This window comes from Mirounga leonina, unplaced genomic scaffold, assembly GCF_011800145.1.
Source record: "Mirounga leonina isolate KUSES-001 unplaced genomic scaffold, KU_Mleo_1.0 Mir_153, whole genome shotgun sequence".
In the NCBI taxonomy this organism is placed as follows: Eukaryota; Metazoa; Chordata; class Mammalia; order Carnivora; family Phocidae; genus Mirounga; species Mirounga leonina.
The window spans coordinates 5,767,394-5,780,795 of record NW_023270387.1 but is presented as its reverse complement, the minus strand read 5'-3'; the positions used below and the strand labels follow the sequence as shown (position 1 = coordinate 5,780,795).

The 13,402-nt window shown below is 43.7% G+C and overlaps 2 protein-coding genes across 8 annotated transcripts in view; one reads left to right on the top strand and one right to left on the bottom strand.

Moving 5' to 3' along the window:
- EXPH5 (exophilin 5) overlaps positions 1-13,402 on the top strand; it is a 67,285-nt gene that overhangs the window by 36,256 nt on the left and 17,627 nt on the right. For 4 of the 7 annotated variants that reach the window (XM_035008871.1, XM_035008867.1, XM_035008866.1 and 1 more), the window contains 3 exons: positions 2,595-2,755; positions 4,354-4,516; positions 13,240-13,288. In XM_035008871.1, coding sequence (XP_034864762.1) covers positions 2,704-2,755; positions 4,354-4,516; positions 13,240-13,288 — 264 coding nt within the window. In that variant the 5' untranslated portion in view covers positions 2,595-2,703. Of the gene's footprint in view, positions 1-2,594; positions 2,756-4,353; positions 4,726-5,190; positions 6,145-13,239; positions 13,289-13,402 lie in introns of those variants that run through there. The other 3 variants (XM_035008869.1, XM_035008868.1, XM_035008870.1) reach the window with 2 other exon arrangements.
- On the bottom strand, positions 11,691-11,933 carry LOC118013193 (NADH dehydrogenase [ubiquinone] 1 alpha subcomplex subunit 3-like). The gene has a single exon (XM_035008873.1). It carries the CDS (start codon positions 11,931-11,933, stop codon positions 11,691-11,693), a length of 243 nt encoding a protein of 80 aa, XP_034864764.1.

The window sequence follows — 13,402 nt, the reverse complement described above, 5'->3', positions numbered from 1 at the left end:
CCCCTTCATCCTCAACCTTCTCCCAGAACCACCTACCTGCTATCCCTTCATCCTCAACCTTCAGGCCACATATCGTGTTCTCGGGAAAAATCTTCGCTGCTGCCCCAGGTGCTCACCTAGCACCTGTTTACTTTTCTATTGTTTGCCCCCAACAGGGTGTAAATTCTGTGAGGGCAAGGACTTGACTTGTTCACTGCTCTTCACCCAGAGTTCAATGTGTGTTGAATGCATTAATCATTCTCGCCTCTCTTGGTTACCTTACATCTGTCTTGTGACTGGGCTCAGATCTGTTTCTCATTAGATGGGGAGTCCCACGGAGGGTGGGAGCCACGTCTGCTCTGTTCAGCATTGTATCCCTGCATGCACCCCAGGAGGCCTTCCACAAATGTATATTGAATAAATTTTATCACGACCATGTGAAAAATCATACCAAATGGTTAATAGTGATTGTGTTAAGACTGTGAAAACATCACTGATTTTTTTTCTCTATCTACAAGAAAAAGTATAATGGAAAAAAGCCCCAACAATATAAAAATTAACAACAAGAAAAAATAATTAATATATTATATTTACTGAATAAACATAATTAAAAAGTTAAAAATAGAAATGATACCTATAATTATTCTGCCCTAAGAGACCAGGTGTTCTGATTTTTTTCCCCAATGTGTGCAGCATTTTATATAGCTTGGAATAGATAAAACCTGCATTTTGTCTTTCCTGCTTCGTGCTATGTGACATTCCCAGGATGCTGCATTGCCCGCATAATTATTTTTAGAAACTAGTGTACAGGGAGGAGGGCTGTTTCTTCAAGATTTACTTCCTGAGGTCAAATTCAAACTGTGGGAGTCTTCCCATAGAGGTACGGATTTCTGACTTCATTGGCCAGAAGTTGGGAAAGAAACAGGCTTTGAAGGATGTGAGCGCAAGCCTGGAATGAGCACTTGACGTCAAATGAAGTGTGATGATTTTCAAAGAGAGTCAGTGTTTCATCAAGCCTCTAGTAAAAATGAATAAATGGTTATGTTCTTTGGAGAATTCCGAAGTCAGGTAGCTTGACTGTGTTCTGAGATGAGGTGGATGCATTGACAAGTGGTGGGGGGGATGGTGCTGAGTGTCAGGCTCAAACAATCGGGCGAGGGGCGAGGGGAGGACTTCGAGAACATAGAATGGGGAACAAGTGTGGGACATTAATAAATGAGGTGATGACAAGCTGGAGGCAGCCAGTACTGATTAGAAACAGTTACTTGTGGTCCCTTGGTTGGCAGGGAAGTGGCAGTAGAGACAGGAGTGACCAGGCGTCCGAGGGACAGCAGTGACAGATGGAGGCACCCAGGCGGATGCTGTGGCCTGGACATGACGACTGCTGCCTCCTGTGTTTCAAAATGCAAGTCTGGGCAGGATGGCCTCTGGCTTCCTTCTCGATTATTTTATAAAATGACAGTATCATAGCCCCAAGCGGGAGCCTGGGTCGAATGAACCACATTACCTTTAACCCCAAATTTGCCACTCTGCGGCTGTCTTGCTCACCATGTTCTTCATCATACAAACTCCCCGACCCTGGTGCTTCACAGAGGACCCAGGGTAAAGGGTAACTGCTGCAGAATCACATGAAATTCTTTCCCAAGCAGCAGAACTTCCCAAGCTTGGACCCCATCAACAAGCCCAGTGCTTTGCCAAACTGACCACTAAGAGATTTACATCATGTACTTCAGACTCGCCTTTCTGCTCTGTTTGCCCCGTCCAGCACTCACGCTTCCTCTCTCTCTCTCTCTCTCTCTGGATTAAGCACCTCTCATTTCCAAACAGTTCTAGGGTTTTCCTGAAATAGAGCAAATTGGCTTTAAAAAAAAAAAAAAAAAAGGAACCAGTAATTAAATCACAACCAGTGATTTAATTAAGGGCTAAGCAACCTTTTCATTTGAAAGAGGACAAGTACGATGAAAGGGCAGAGGAAAAGGATAAAGAAGGAATGATAGGACTTCAGGCCTGGTGTTTGGAAGGTGTGGGGCAGACACATTTGTGCTCTGGATGGCCTCTCCTATCCATCTCAAGTCACACTGGCTTTGACGACAAAGCATTAGCTGTCATTTGTGTTAATTTCTTTATCTAAAATCATTATATTCAACCATTTCTTCTCTGTGAGTAAACGTTTATCTTTGACCACTAGACCCTATCTATTATGTTCAATGTTGAATCCCCACTGTCTACACTGGGACTGGTACATGAACATTGCTCAAGAAACACTGAATGAATGAATGAGTAATCAGAACTAGAATATTCTGGTTTCTGCATGTCATTAAATCATCAACCATTCAACTGTATTATTAGGTCAGGTTCGCATAATGCTCAACCCAAGTTGTCATCACCAGCTTGATTACTTTAACGGCTAGCAAAAACTTGTGGATTGTATTTAGAAAAACACAGCTAAAATACGTACATGGTGGGGAAAAGGAAATTCTGACCAGGGCCAGTTTCTCTCCCAGACTCAGAGTTTATGCAGCTCTCCCTAGGTCAAGTTTAACGTCCTATCCCATGAATGTGCACTTGATATGAAGAAATTTAAAGGATGCATTGACATTTTTGTTTTATTTCAGCAAACTCCAGAAGACAAAGAGGGATATCAGATGGCTTCAGGGAGTGACTGGCGAATGGTTTGAGGAAATTCAAAGAAAAAAGTTCTGCAATGAAACAGATGTTAGCCAAATGTTAAAACAACCACTTACATACAGACTAAGGAAGGGGATGGCAGAAAATGGTGAGAAAAAAATTTAGATCTAGATTTTTTTTTTTCCTTACAGCACTGTATTCTAGATAATGACTCAGTGGGTCTCCGATTTAACCAATCCATATTTAGGATTATTTTTAAATCATAAAGTACAAAAGTTTTATAACCTAGCATATAATAAAAAGAGTGAACTGAAAATGTGCTATAATGTCTTGGGGGTATGTTTTTAGAATCAGGCAAGATAGCGTAGTGTTAAGAACACAGACATCAATATTAAAAAAAGGCTTGGATTCACATCTCCACTCTCTTGATATTCTCTATTCTATCAGAATCCATGTAACTGTTCAAGTTACTTATTCTCTATAAGCTTCAATTTTCTCATCTTTAAATGGGTATGATGATACACCTCAGAGGGTCGTTGTGTATGTATAATGCACCGAGCTGGAACACAGTAAGCACTTAAATGATTGGGATGATGGTGCAGAAGAAGGGGGAGATGGAGGGGGAGAGAAAGGGGGAGGGGGAGGGGGAATTATGGGAGGTGGTAGAAGAGCCGCCACCCTTCTGGTACTTTGGTCACTTAAACTCCATAGGTAAGTGCTTCTTTGAACATCCCAACCATGTGACTACTCACACGTCACTTATCTTCACCCATCACTTTTTTTTTCCAATCTGTAAATGAGGATAATAAAACCCGCTTTCACAGGACTATTGTGAGAATAACAAAGTGCATTCAGCATTATAAACTATGAAAACAGTATAGAGTATCTTCCTACTAATATAGTCATATTGACTACTTCTGCTGGCGTGTTACTAACATTAGTAACATCAAGAAACATGTAACAATATTTCTAAAGTTATACTGACAATATTTTACAACTCCCATAATAAACAAATCTATCTAAAAAGACTCATAGTTCAGATTTTGAAATTAACCCCATATTTACCATGATGACTTTCCCCTTACCTTGAATTCCTCTAATATTTATAAATTCAGCATGTCCAAATATATTACAGTATTACAGACTTTGTATATGTTGATATTGCCTTAGAATTTTTAATACTCACATATGTAACTATATGTTATCTATACACACATTAGGCATGTTTATATTACAGGCAGACACACATATAAACCATATGTGTAGCAAATACACACAGATTTCTGATGGGAATAAGGAACACTCTAAGTGGCTTGATTTCCTTTTCCTTTCTTTGGAGTAAAAAGTTACATGGTGTCTATCAGTATGGTTTTAAAGCACTAAGATAAAAAATGTCTGAAGAACAGGGTGGCTAAAGGCACCCCGCAAGTTGAACGAGGGCCGTGACACCTTACGTTGGGCTTTGGGTGGATTCGCACAGCTGGCCTGTGGGGAGGCACGTTCCACGGAACTGCGGCTCACGGTGCATATTGAAAGGGCTCCCTACTCTTCGTGAGGATTTTCTCTACGCAGCAGAGCCTTCAGAAGCACAGGGCGCCCCTGAGTTCCTAGGGTCTTCATGTGGGGATGCCTGCTGCATTCTCCGTCTCCATCGAGAAGCAGGAAGCAAGAGCGAGGGCTCAGTTCTCTGAGATGTATTTACCTGGAAATATTGAGTGATGCCAAATTTCTACAATTTCCCTCTAGATCCCATGGAATTACAAACATCAAGATCTAAAACTACAGCTAATCAAAGAAACCCAACATCCATTTCTTCTCGGCTGAGCTGCAGATCGTCGTTTGCTTCCCTGTTCTCATTCAGAAAATCCAGAAAGGAGACTTTAAAGCTTCAGTCACTGGGACAGAAAGGGTGAGTTAAACTCGGATCACGTGACACCTCTGATGGCAGAGGCCGGTAGCCTGTTTTGTGTTCAGCATGTTTAATGTTTGTTCTCTGACTTTAAATGCAGATAGTCACAAAAGAAACAGGACTGAACTCGCAGAGGGACAAAGTCCTTCTGACACCACGAAACTTGGCTCTTTTGAAAGCCAACTTCTAACCAACTGCACAGATCCCAGGTAGTGCATGCAGTGATTAATGGGTTAAATGTTGGGAAATGCTCATTGACTTTCTCCACTGTTCCAAGAGCCTGGTCTATGCTCTGGTCAGGAAGATATCTTCAAATCAAAACTACTTTTTCCTTGGGGATATGTGTATCTGTGGTCACAAGGAGAGATGGGGTAGAAAGATGAAATGAAAGTAAACGAGATGAGCAACGAGAGTAGAGAAAACTGGCATTTTAAAATTGAGGGGATGAGGATATTACCGTGACTAGCAGTATCCAGAACGGCTGTTCTGCTGTGGGGACCCAGAATTTATTTATTTATTTATTTTATTTATTTTTTTTTAAGATTTTATTTATTTATTTGACAGAGAGAGACATAGCGAGAGAGGGAACACAAGCAGGGGGAGTGGGAGAGGGAGAAGCAGGCTCCCCGCAGAGCAGGGAGCCCGATGCGGGGCTCGATCCCAGGACCCTGGGATCATGACCCGAGCCGAAGGCAGTCGCTCAACCGACTGAGCCACCCAGGCGCCCAGGACCCAGAATTTAAACTTAAGGTAAAGAAAGGGAAGCTTTTTGGAACAGGCATCGTTCCAGAGAGTTCCCAGTGTAGAACGGTGTAAAAATCAGTTCATCCTGACTCACAGGTTATTGGATTGTTTTGTGAAAAACAAGCAAGGCTTTGCTTACATGCAGTTGGGCTGGCTGCTAAATATTTTCAGCACGTCTTCCTGGTTGAAAAGCTTCCCACCCTCTTAAGGTGTTGGCCTCACACGTGACGTGAGCCATCACACCATTAAGAGTGCGTTGCTGCACTAAATAGGAGGTGCTGGAGGTCACTCTTGCTGAAAACAGTAAGTGGCACGCGGCTTGGTGGGGCGGGTGATGAGGCTCCCGAACCTGGAGAACAGAACTCTGTCCTCCCCTCTCGGGTGGATGGAAGGTGTTTTGCTCCCAGCTTTCACCTGAGCCTGCTTTTGTCTTTGCTGAAATAATGAAGAGCTGAACAGAATGTAGATTTATGTGACTGTCCCTACCAGAGTCACTTGCAAGGAAGTACTCTGCAAATAGGTGAGTTGCTTTTCTTTGTAAAAATGTTTGAAACGCTAGTAATCCTCTCGTTTGGAGATTAAAAATCGAAGGGTATTTCCTGTGGAGGGAATATGTATTTTAAGGACAAAAAAAAATATTCCTGATGTGTGGTGAAGCTGGGACTTGTGATGGAGTTTGTGTTTTAGGTGATTTTCTTTAAGGCAGAGTTTTATACAACTGAACAATCTAACATCAGTAAACCTGGAAAAGTTGAGGAACCTGTTCACTCTGTGGACAAGTTATTTCCGAGCTCATATTACAAGTCACTGCAAAAATGGATCAAAGAAGACAGCAAATCTAGAATCTTCCATCTGGGTATCATGTTTTCTGGTTACAGATCAAGGTAAAAAAAAAATTGCAACTTCACAAAATTCTATTTAGCAACCATCCTTCTTGTGTGCCATCCTGACTTGCAGCTTTCTTTTAACCATACCAACTGAAACATAAAAATCAGAATGCAGAAATGGAACAGATTTTATCCTTTAAGTATATATGTGTATGTTAAGCAGTTTTCAGAATTTGTCTTCTCTAAACACATTTTAGTTTCAAAATGGAAATGGAAATAAATATTTATGAATTGTGCTGGTGCAGATTATCATGAAGGCACTGGTTTTTTGCTCCTAAGAAGTTTCGGTGGATAAACTGCAAAAACATGTCCTTTTTATTTTTATTTTATTTTCTTAAAAATTTTAAGATTTTATTTATTTATCCATTTGACAGAGAGGTAGAGAGAGAGCACAAGTAGGCAGAGCAGCAGGCAGAGGGAGAGGGAGAAGCAGGCTCTCCACTGAGCATGGAGCCTGACACAGGGCTTGATCCCAGGACCCCAGGATCATGACCCAAGCCGAGGGCAGACACCTAACCGACTGAGCCACCCACGTGCCCCTGTCCTTTTTATTCTTAAATATATGCGTGACCTAAATATTTGGATATAAATCCTGAGTGTGTGTGTGTGTGTGTGTGTGTGTGGCCAGGGGTTGGTTTTAGGGAATGTTGTGCTATGGTAGGAATATAAATTGTGTATTGTACATTTCCAGAGACTCTTTACTCTTAAGTAGAGCCTACCTTTCTTTGATAGTTCTGATCTTTTGAAATACAAAATCAACCTTCCAAATACATGATTCAGGAGCTCCTCCTTGCCTTTAACTGCACCAGGAAGAACTGACAAGCCCCAGGAAAGCACAGTCATCCTGTGCCAGGTGGCCATCAGGTTCCTACTTGCCAAAGCCATCTGGGCTCCACTTTGTCACACTCGAGGCTCTAAGAACAAGTCAGCAAAGCAGTTGAGAGGATCTTTTGCAAATCACAGGAAGAGAACCCACCCCTCCAGGCAAAATATAGCCTTCTGTTCAGCCCTGAAAGACTCGAGTATCAGAGAACTTTCTTTTCATCTTTTAAGCTGTGGTTTAACCAAGAAATGACACTGGATCATGGAGAACACTCCCCAGAAGGAAATGGATTTGGTCATTTCATCAGATATTTACTTTAGAAAGGCCCAGCCAGTAAAAGTATATGATATACTGAAGCTTTGGTTTCCTCTTAGGAGTGGATAAAAAAGCCATGAGAACATGGTGACTGAATGAATTAACAAAAAGGCAAAAAGTTTTGTCATTTCTGCTTCAAATAGGATGAGTTTCTCCTCCCAAATCTGTGCACTTCTCAAACTATCCCATTATTTTAAAATATATTTATTTATTTATTTGAGAGAGAGGAAGAGCAGGGGGAGGAGCAAAGGGGGAAAGAATTCCAAGCAGATTCCACGAGCTGAGTGCAGAGCCCGACTCTGGGCTGGATCCTAGGACCCCGAGAACGTGACCTGAGCCGAAACCAAGAGTCAGGCACTCAACCCACTGAGCCACCCAGACACCACTATCCCATTATTATTTTAATCCTATTTGTAAATGATTGAATTATATTCCCTCTGACCCCTCCCCAACCCCAGGAAAAAGGAAAAATATTTTCCACTCATGTTTCGATTTGTTTATTGCCGGCCAACACTTTCAAGAGAAGTATACGTGTATATTGCAAGTATCTTTCCCCCAGCATTTCCCTGTAGGTTCTGTCTCCTGTGTCTCGTGATAGGGCATCTACTGCGTATGGCATAGGGCTCAGCCCCGCACCCCGCCCTGCCAGCACGAAATTTCAGTAAGCTAGAGCCTCAAAAATTCCTTCTGCGGAGTTTAGCAAGTACGCAAGAGTGTAGGTCATGAGCTTACAAATGCAATCTTCCTGGCTGCCAAAGAGGATTTACAGTTGTTCATTCCTTATTCCAGACGCCCATGATCCCAATAATGCCCTCCCTGCTATGAACACGTGCCGTGCGCACCCCTCTGGGTCTCATGCTACCGCGCCATCCACAGTGACGTTGCCCCTTCAAGGGGGCCACTTACACTGTCAAAACTGTGTCGCCATGTGCCGCTAGTTCATGAGGGCGATTTTAGGGATGTGGATCCCCACCCCCGTCCTTTGTTGTAGTCCCAAGGACCGGGGCAAAGTGAAAAGACGAGGGAACTAGTGCGTAAGGCTCGTGAGTAGCATGTACAATTCAATTTAAGATCCCCTCTTTTCTTTGAGAACCATCACAGTGCTTAGCCTCTGTAAAGTACCCACTGCGCGGTGGTGATGAGAACGGGCAGCGCCTCTCCGGGGCTGAGCGCATGCCCCTTACCCTGCAGCTTCAGGAGGATTTTATTTTTCCCTTGAGATGCAAAGCGCTTTGGCGGATCCACCTTGCTGCTCTTCAGACATGCCCAAATTTGCCTGGCCCACGGGGCGTATACCGCTCCAGCTGCAACCCCAGGTTACGCAAGCAAGACATTGAGCTACTGTTTTGGAAAATTAAAAAGGCAGGTGATATTTTTTTTCCCCTGGATTCTGGTCATTCTCTTTTTCTCTCTCTCACTCGCTACACATGCCGCTCCCTGCAAATGCCTGAGTTCAAAGACACAAAAATCTTAGACTCCTCGATGAAAGGAGAAGTCAGAGTCAGCGAGATCCTCCTCTAGAAATGCTCCTTCTGTGAACCCAGGTGCGGTCTCCACGGGCAGGGCTGTGATGACAAGAAGAAGAGGCACGACAGGGGGAGTAGTCTGGAGTTTACCCTGGGTGGCCGGTGGTGTTCCCAGGTGACAGGGCTGATCATTAGTATAATCTCATCAGCAATTTAAAAATAATGACACTTGGCCCCGAATCTGAGATTCTGATTCAGAAGGTCTGAAGTAGGGCACAGGGAACTTCATTTATTTGTTTATTTTAAATTCTCCAGGATATTCAGGTGCTCACGTGGCGGTTTGAAACCCCTGGCAGCCTTGCTTCGGGAAGGGCTGTCAGAACTCTCCGCATGGGTGTTGTTAGCCCAGGTGATAGTTTCGCTTTTGTTTATTTATCGAGCGTTTATCAAAGTCTTACTCCGGATCAGATACTACTGTTCGTACTGAGGATAAAATTGTGAAAATAAGGCACAGGCCCTTCCTGGAGAAATCTGTAATCCAGTGGGGAACAGCAGAGCATTGCATGTGGTTGGGCAGAGGTGCCCCACAGAACCCTGGGACGTGGCAGAACATCATGGCTTCAGGTATTTCTTATGGCAGTTTTCTGGCAAATGACAGTAACTTGAGGAAGGGGTGCTCTGTGGGATTCACACAGGGATGCCACCTGGCCTCGCTGCGGCCAAGTACACTGGTGATTATGGTGTCATATGGTGAGTGCGAGGGAGGGTGCACGGTATTCCAGCCTTGGGAACATCTAGGAGAAGCGCTTAACTCAGACTCGAGGACCAGAAGCCTTCCTGGAAGAGGAGAGACCATTGTCAAAGGACATACAGGACTAAGCTTGGTAATTAAGAGTTGGGAGGTTGCACCAGGCAGAAAAACTGACACAGCCAAGGTGTGGAGACCGGAAAAAGCAAGAACTCATCTAGGTCACTGAGGTTCAGTGACCCAGGATAAGGTGAGACCAGTAAGAGATGGAATGGGAGAGGTTGGCAGAGGCCACTGGCAGGGCTAAGAAGCTTGGATTTGATCCCATAGACAATGGGAAATCATTAATCACTTTTACTTTAATACCATTTTTCCTTATTTTATATATATGTATATATTTTATATATGTATATATTTTATTTGTGTGTGTGTGTATGTGTATTTCTCTTATATATATGTGTATGTATATATATATCCGATATATATATATAGGATAAAGTCACCCACAACCCGCTGCCCTGGACAAACACTAAAATATTTTGGTGTATTCAATGCATGTGTGCGGTACATACATCTATTTTATCCATTTCTAGTTTTTCTTTCTTTCTTTTTTTTTTAAGTAGGCTCCATGCCCAGCCTGGAGCCCAGTGCAGGGCTTAAACTCACAACCCTGAGATCAAGACCTGAGCTGAGATCAGGAGTTAGACACTCAGCCGACTGAGCCACCCAGGTGCCCCTCCGTTGCTAGTTTGTAAGCAGAAGAATGACATGATCAGATATTCATTTTACAAAGATCATTTTAGCATGGTGCTTCTCAACCAGGGGCAATTTTGCCCTCCAAAAGACATTTCTGGTTTTCACAACTGAAGGGTGGGAACTCTGGGCATCCAGTGGGTAGGGGGTCAGAGATGTTGCTAAGTAACTCATGTTGCACGACCACACAGAGTCCATTTGGGACATGGAGGGTCTGAATGGCCCGTGGTCATCCAGATGGATCTCCTCAGTGGCCAGTGCTCAGAGTATGCTTCATCAGTACGTGGGGGAAGTCACCTGGGGTTCTAGTTTTTAAAAAGAATGTTCTTGAGTCAAGCTCTCATGTACTGAAGTGAGAATTTCTGAATGGTATCTGCAAAGGTATAGAGACAAGAGAGAATATTTTATGGAAGTGAAATAAATTCGGTAAGCCTAGCTTACAGGTAGCTATAGATGAGTGGAGTTGAGGGGGGGTTGAGGCTTGAAGGATGAGGGGTGGTCTGAGAGGCTCATCAGACCAAAGAAGAGCCTTGGATCAAGTTAAGATTTTGGATAATACCTTGTAAGATGTTAAGAAGGGGACTGATGTGGTTGCATGTGCATGTTAGACAGATCTCGGTTGGTGGTATGAAGGATGGAGAGGAGCCCAGGCACCCTCCTGCCACTCTCGGGAACCGAACCCTGCCCCAGCTGCCCACGCTCCAGATCAGATTCGGGGCCTGGGGAGCCTCATGGGCTGCAGCCCCCGGCGCTCTGGAAAGAGTCTTCACAATCTGGCATGTTCTCTTGGCTCTGGCAAAATTGAATTACTTGCCAGTTCCCAAGCTCCCTGGCTCTTGCCCATCTCCAGGTTTTTGCTCATGCTGTTCCTCACCTTCCATACCTGTTCAACCGCCACCTTCCCCCATCCACTTCCCTGCTCACCCCCACCCCCCCAAGTGCTCACCAGCACCTCTGCATGTTCAGGGCATTTAACTTAACATCTCCTTATTGTCCGCATCACCTCTTTGCTTGTATTTTGGCTCTTTATGTATCTAATGATTCCTACTGCAAAAGCTCTCAGAGAACAGGGTCCCTATCTCAGTCCTATTTGTATCCTCCAAAGCACTCAGAACAGTGCCTGGCAGGAAGGCAGCCTGGCAGGCTCAATAAGGCCGTAGGGGAAAAGAAGAATAAAAATAAAAGGAGTATTCAAGTTCAGGTAGTATTCGTTTAGAGCTGGTGTTTCAGAGCAATGTGAAACATAGTCCATGATATTAATTTCAATTTTTGTTTAAAATCTGAGCTAAACTGTCAACTATATCTGGGTATCTTTAACATATAAAACTGTATGGCTTCTCAGGTTTTTGTTTTTTGTTTTTTGGGGGGGTTGCTTTTTACATTTTATTGGCTCAGGGGAGGGGCCTCCTCCATGTCACTGGGGGTGCTCACAAGTTCTTCAGCCACTCCAAGCTTGGGCCCTTGGGGACCTGGGGTGGCTGGGCACGTCGGGCATGTTCCCATCATCTTGGAGGGGCACTGGATAGTTGTAGGCCATGGCCTGGTTGATCATGGTGGCATATTTGGTGGAGGGGCTGAGGGTGGGCAGAATTAGAGCGAGGCCCCCGATGGTGAAGGATGTGACCAACACCGGCTGCTTGGCCCAGGCATCCTTGAGGAAGGTGGCAAGTCTCCCGGCCATCTTGGTCGCAGCCGGCTTCCCAGGTTTTATGCTCGACTCTGGGAAACCATGAAGCAGGCAGGAGTTCGAATAAAGGAAAACTGTATTTTGCCACTTTTGACTGATCTGACTTGAAGTTGTAGTTCATTGGTTTAAAGCTCGATTCCCTTTGCTGTTTTCTTAGGGAAGAAGAGGACCTCATTTCATACAGAGCAGTGGCTCATTACCGCCTATTAAATCCTGAGCTATAATTCAGGCAGAGTGCCCCTTGGCATAGGATTATGGATCTAAAAGATCAAAATCTATCTCCATTTGGGACCCATGTCTTGTAAATTTTTCACTTCTACAGAAACTGAAAGAAGCAACATAAACAGTAAAAGCATAATTATGCTCCAAGATAGTTTCATAGTGAATAAGGCATCTTTATAAAAATAAACATCCAGAAACCACCTTTGTAGGGTTTGCTTTTTGAAAATTCCCTTGTAAATTGTTGAGTCTGGCCCTGACCTAATCTCTCTTGAAAATAAAAATGTATGGAAACAGGAAAATCTGTTTCCCATTTGCAAAAAGAGTCCGGACTGGTTAAGAAGGCGTGCTCTGGATTTCAGGAGGCTGTGGCCGGCTCTGAGCTCATCCACTAACTGGGGCTGTGTCCTCTGACTTCTCTTTGCCTCCATCCATTTCAGGGTCTGTAAAATGACAGCATTCATAGTATCCCCTTCTCAAGAGCAATGTCTTTAAATGAGGTAACATGTGCACACAGCACGAGAACACTGACACATAGTAAGCCCGCAACACATGTATACTATTTTTGTTATTATGTCTTTATGCTGCATTCAAATCCAAATCCACCATTATGTAATTTCTTCTTGGCTACCTGAGTGATAAAGATGTAAATAAAGCATTGATCCTAAACAGTCAGAGGAAAAGGTTTCTGAGATTTTTTTCAACAACGCACTAACCAAGAAATGTCTTCCTATAGGACGTTAGAAATACATCTAATACATTCTCAAGTTATTAAGATATAACAGCAAATGTGCTGTTGATTTTCCTCCTGGTGAAAGTTAGGCACTTCTGGGGCGCCTGGGTGGCTCAGTCGTTAAGCGTCTGCCTTCGGCTCAGGTCATGATCCCAGGGTCCTGGGATCGAGCCCCGCATCAGGCTCCCTGCTCTGTGGGAAGCCTGCTTCTCCCTCTTCCACTACCCCTGCTTGTGTTCCCTCTCTCGCTGTCTCTCTCTCTGTCAAATAAATAAATAAAATCTTTAAAAAAAAAAAAAAAAAAGAAAGGCACTTCTTCAAAGAAATGATTTCACATTCTTTCCACAGATATGACAGCCACTCAGGACCTCCTGTGTCTGTGAGGCGAACCATTACGGTGAGTAACTAGAAACTAAAGCTTATGCTAAGGAATTCAGAATTAGTGAAATCCCTGGTTGGCTGCCTAAGCAAAATAGGCTTCTCCTTGGCTCAGTTTTAAATTTACCTTAGA

Excerpts from the sequence above, each read along its gene's own strand:
- LOC118013193 (XM_035008873.1), bottom strand. The coding sequence starts at position 11,933 with ATGGCCGGGAGACTTGCCACCTTCCTCAAGGATGCCTGGGCCAAGCAG.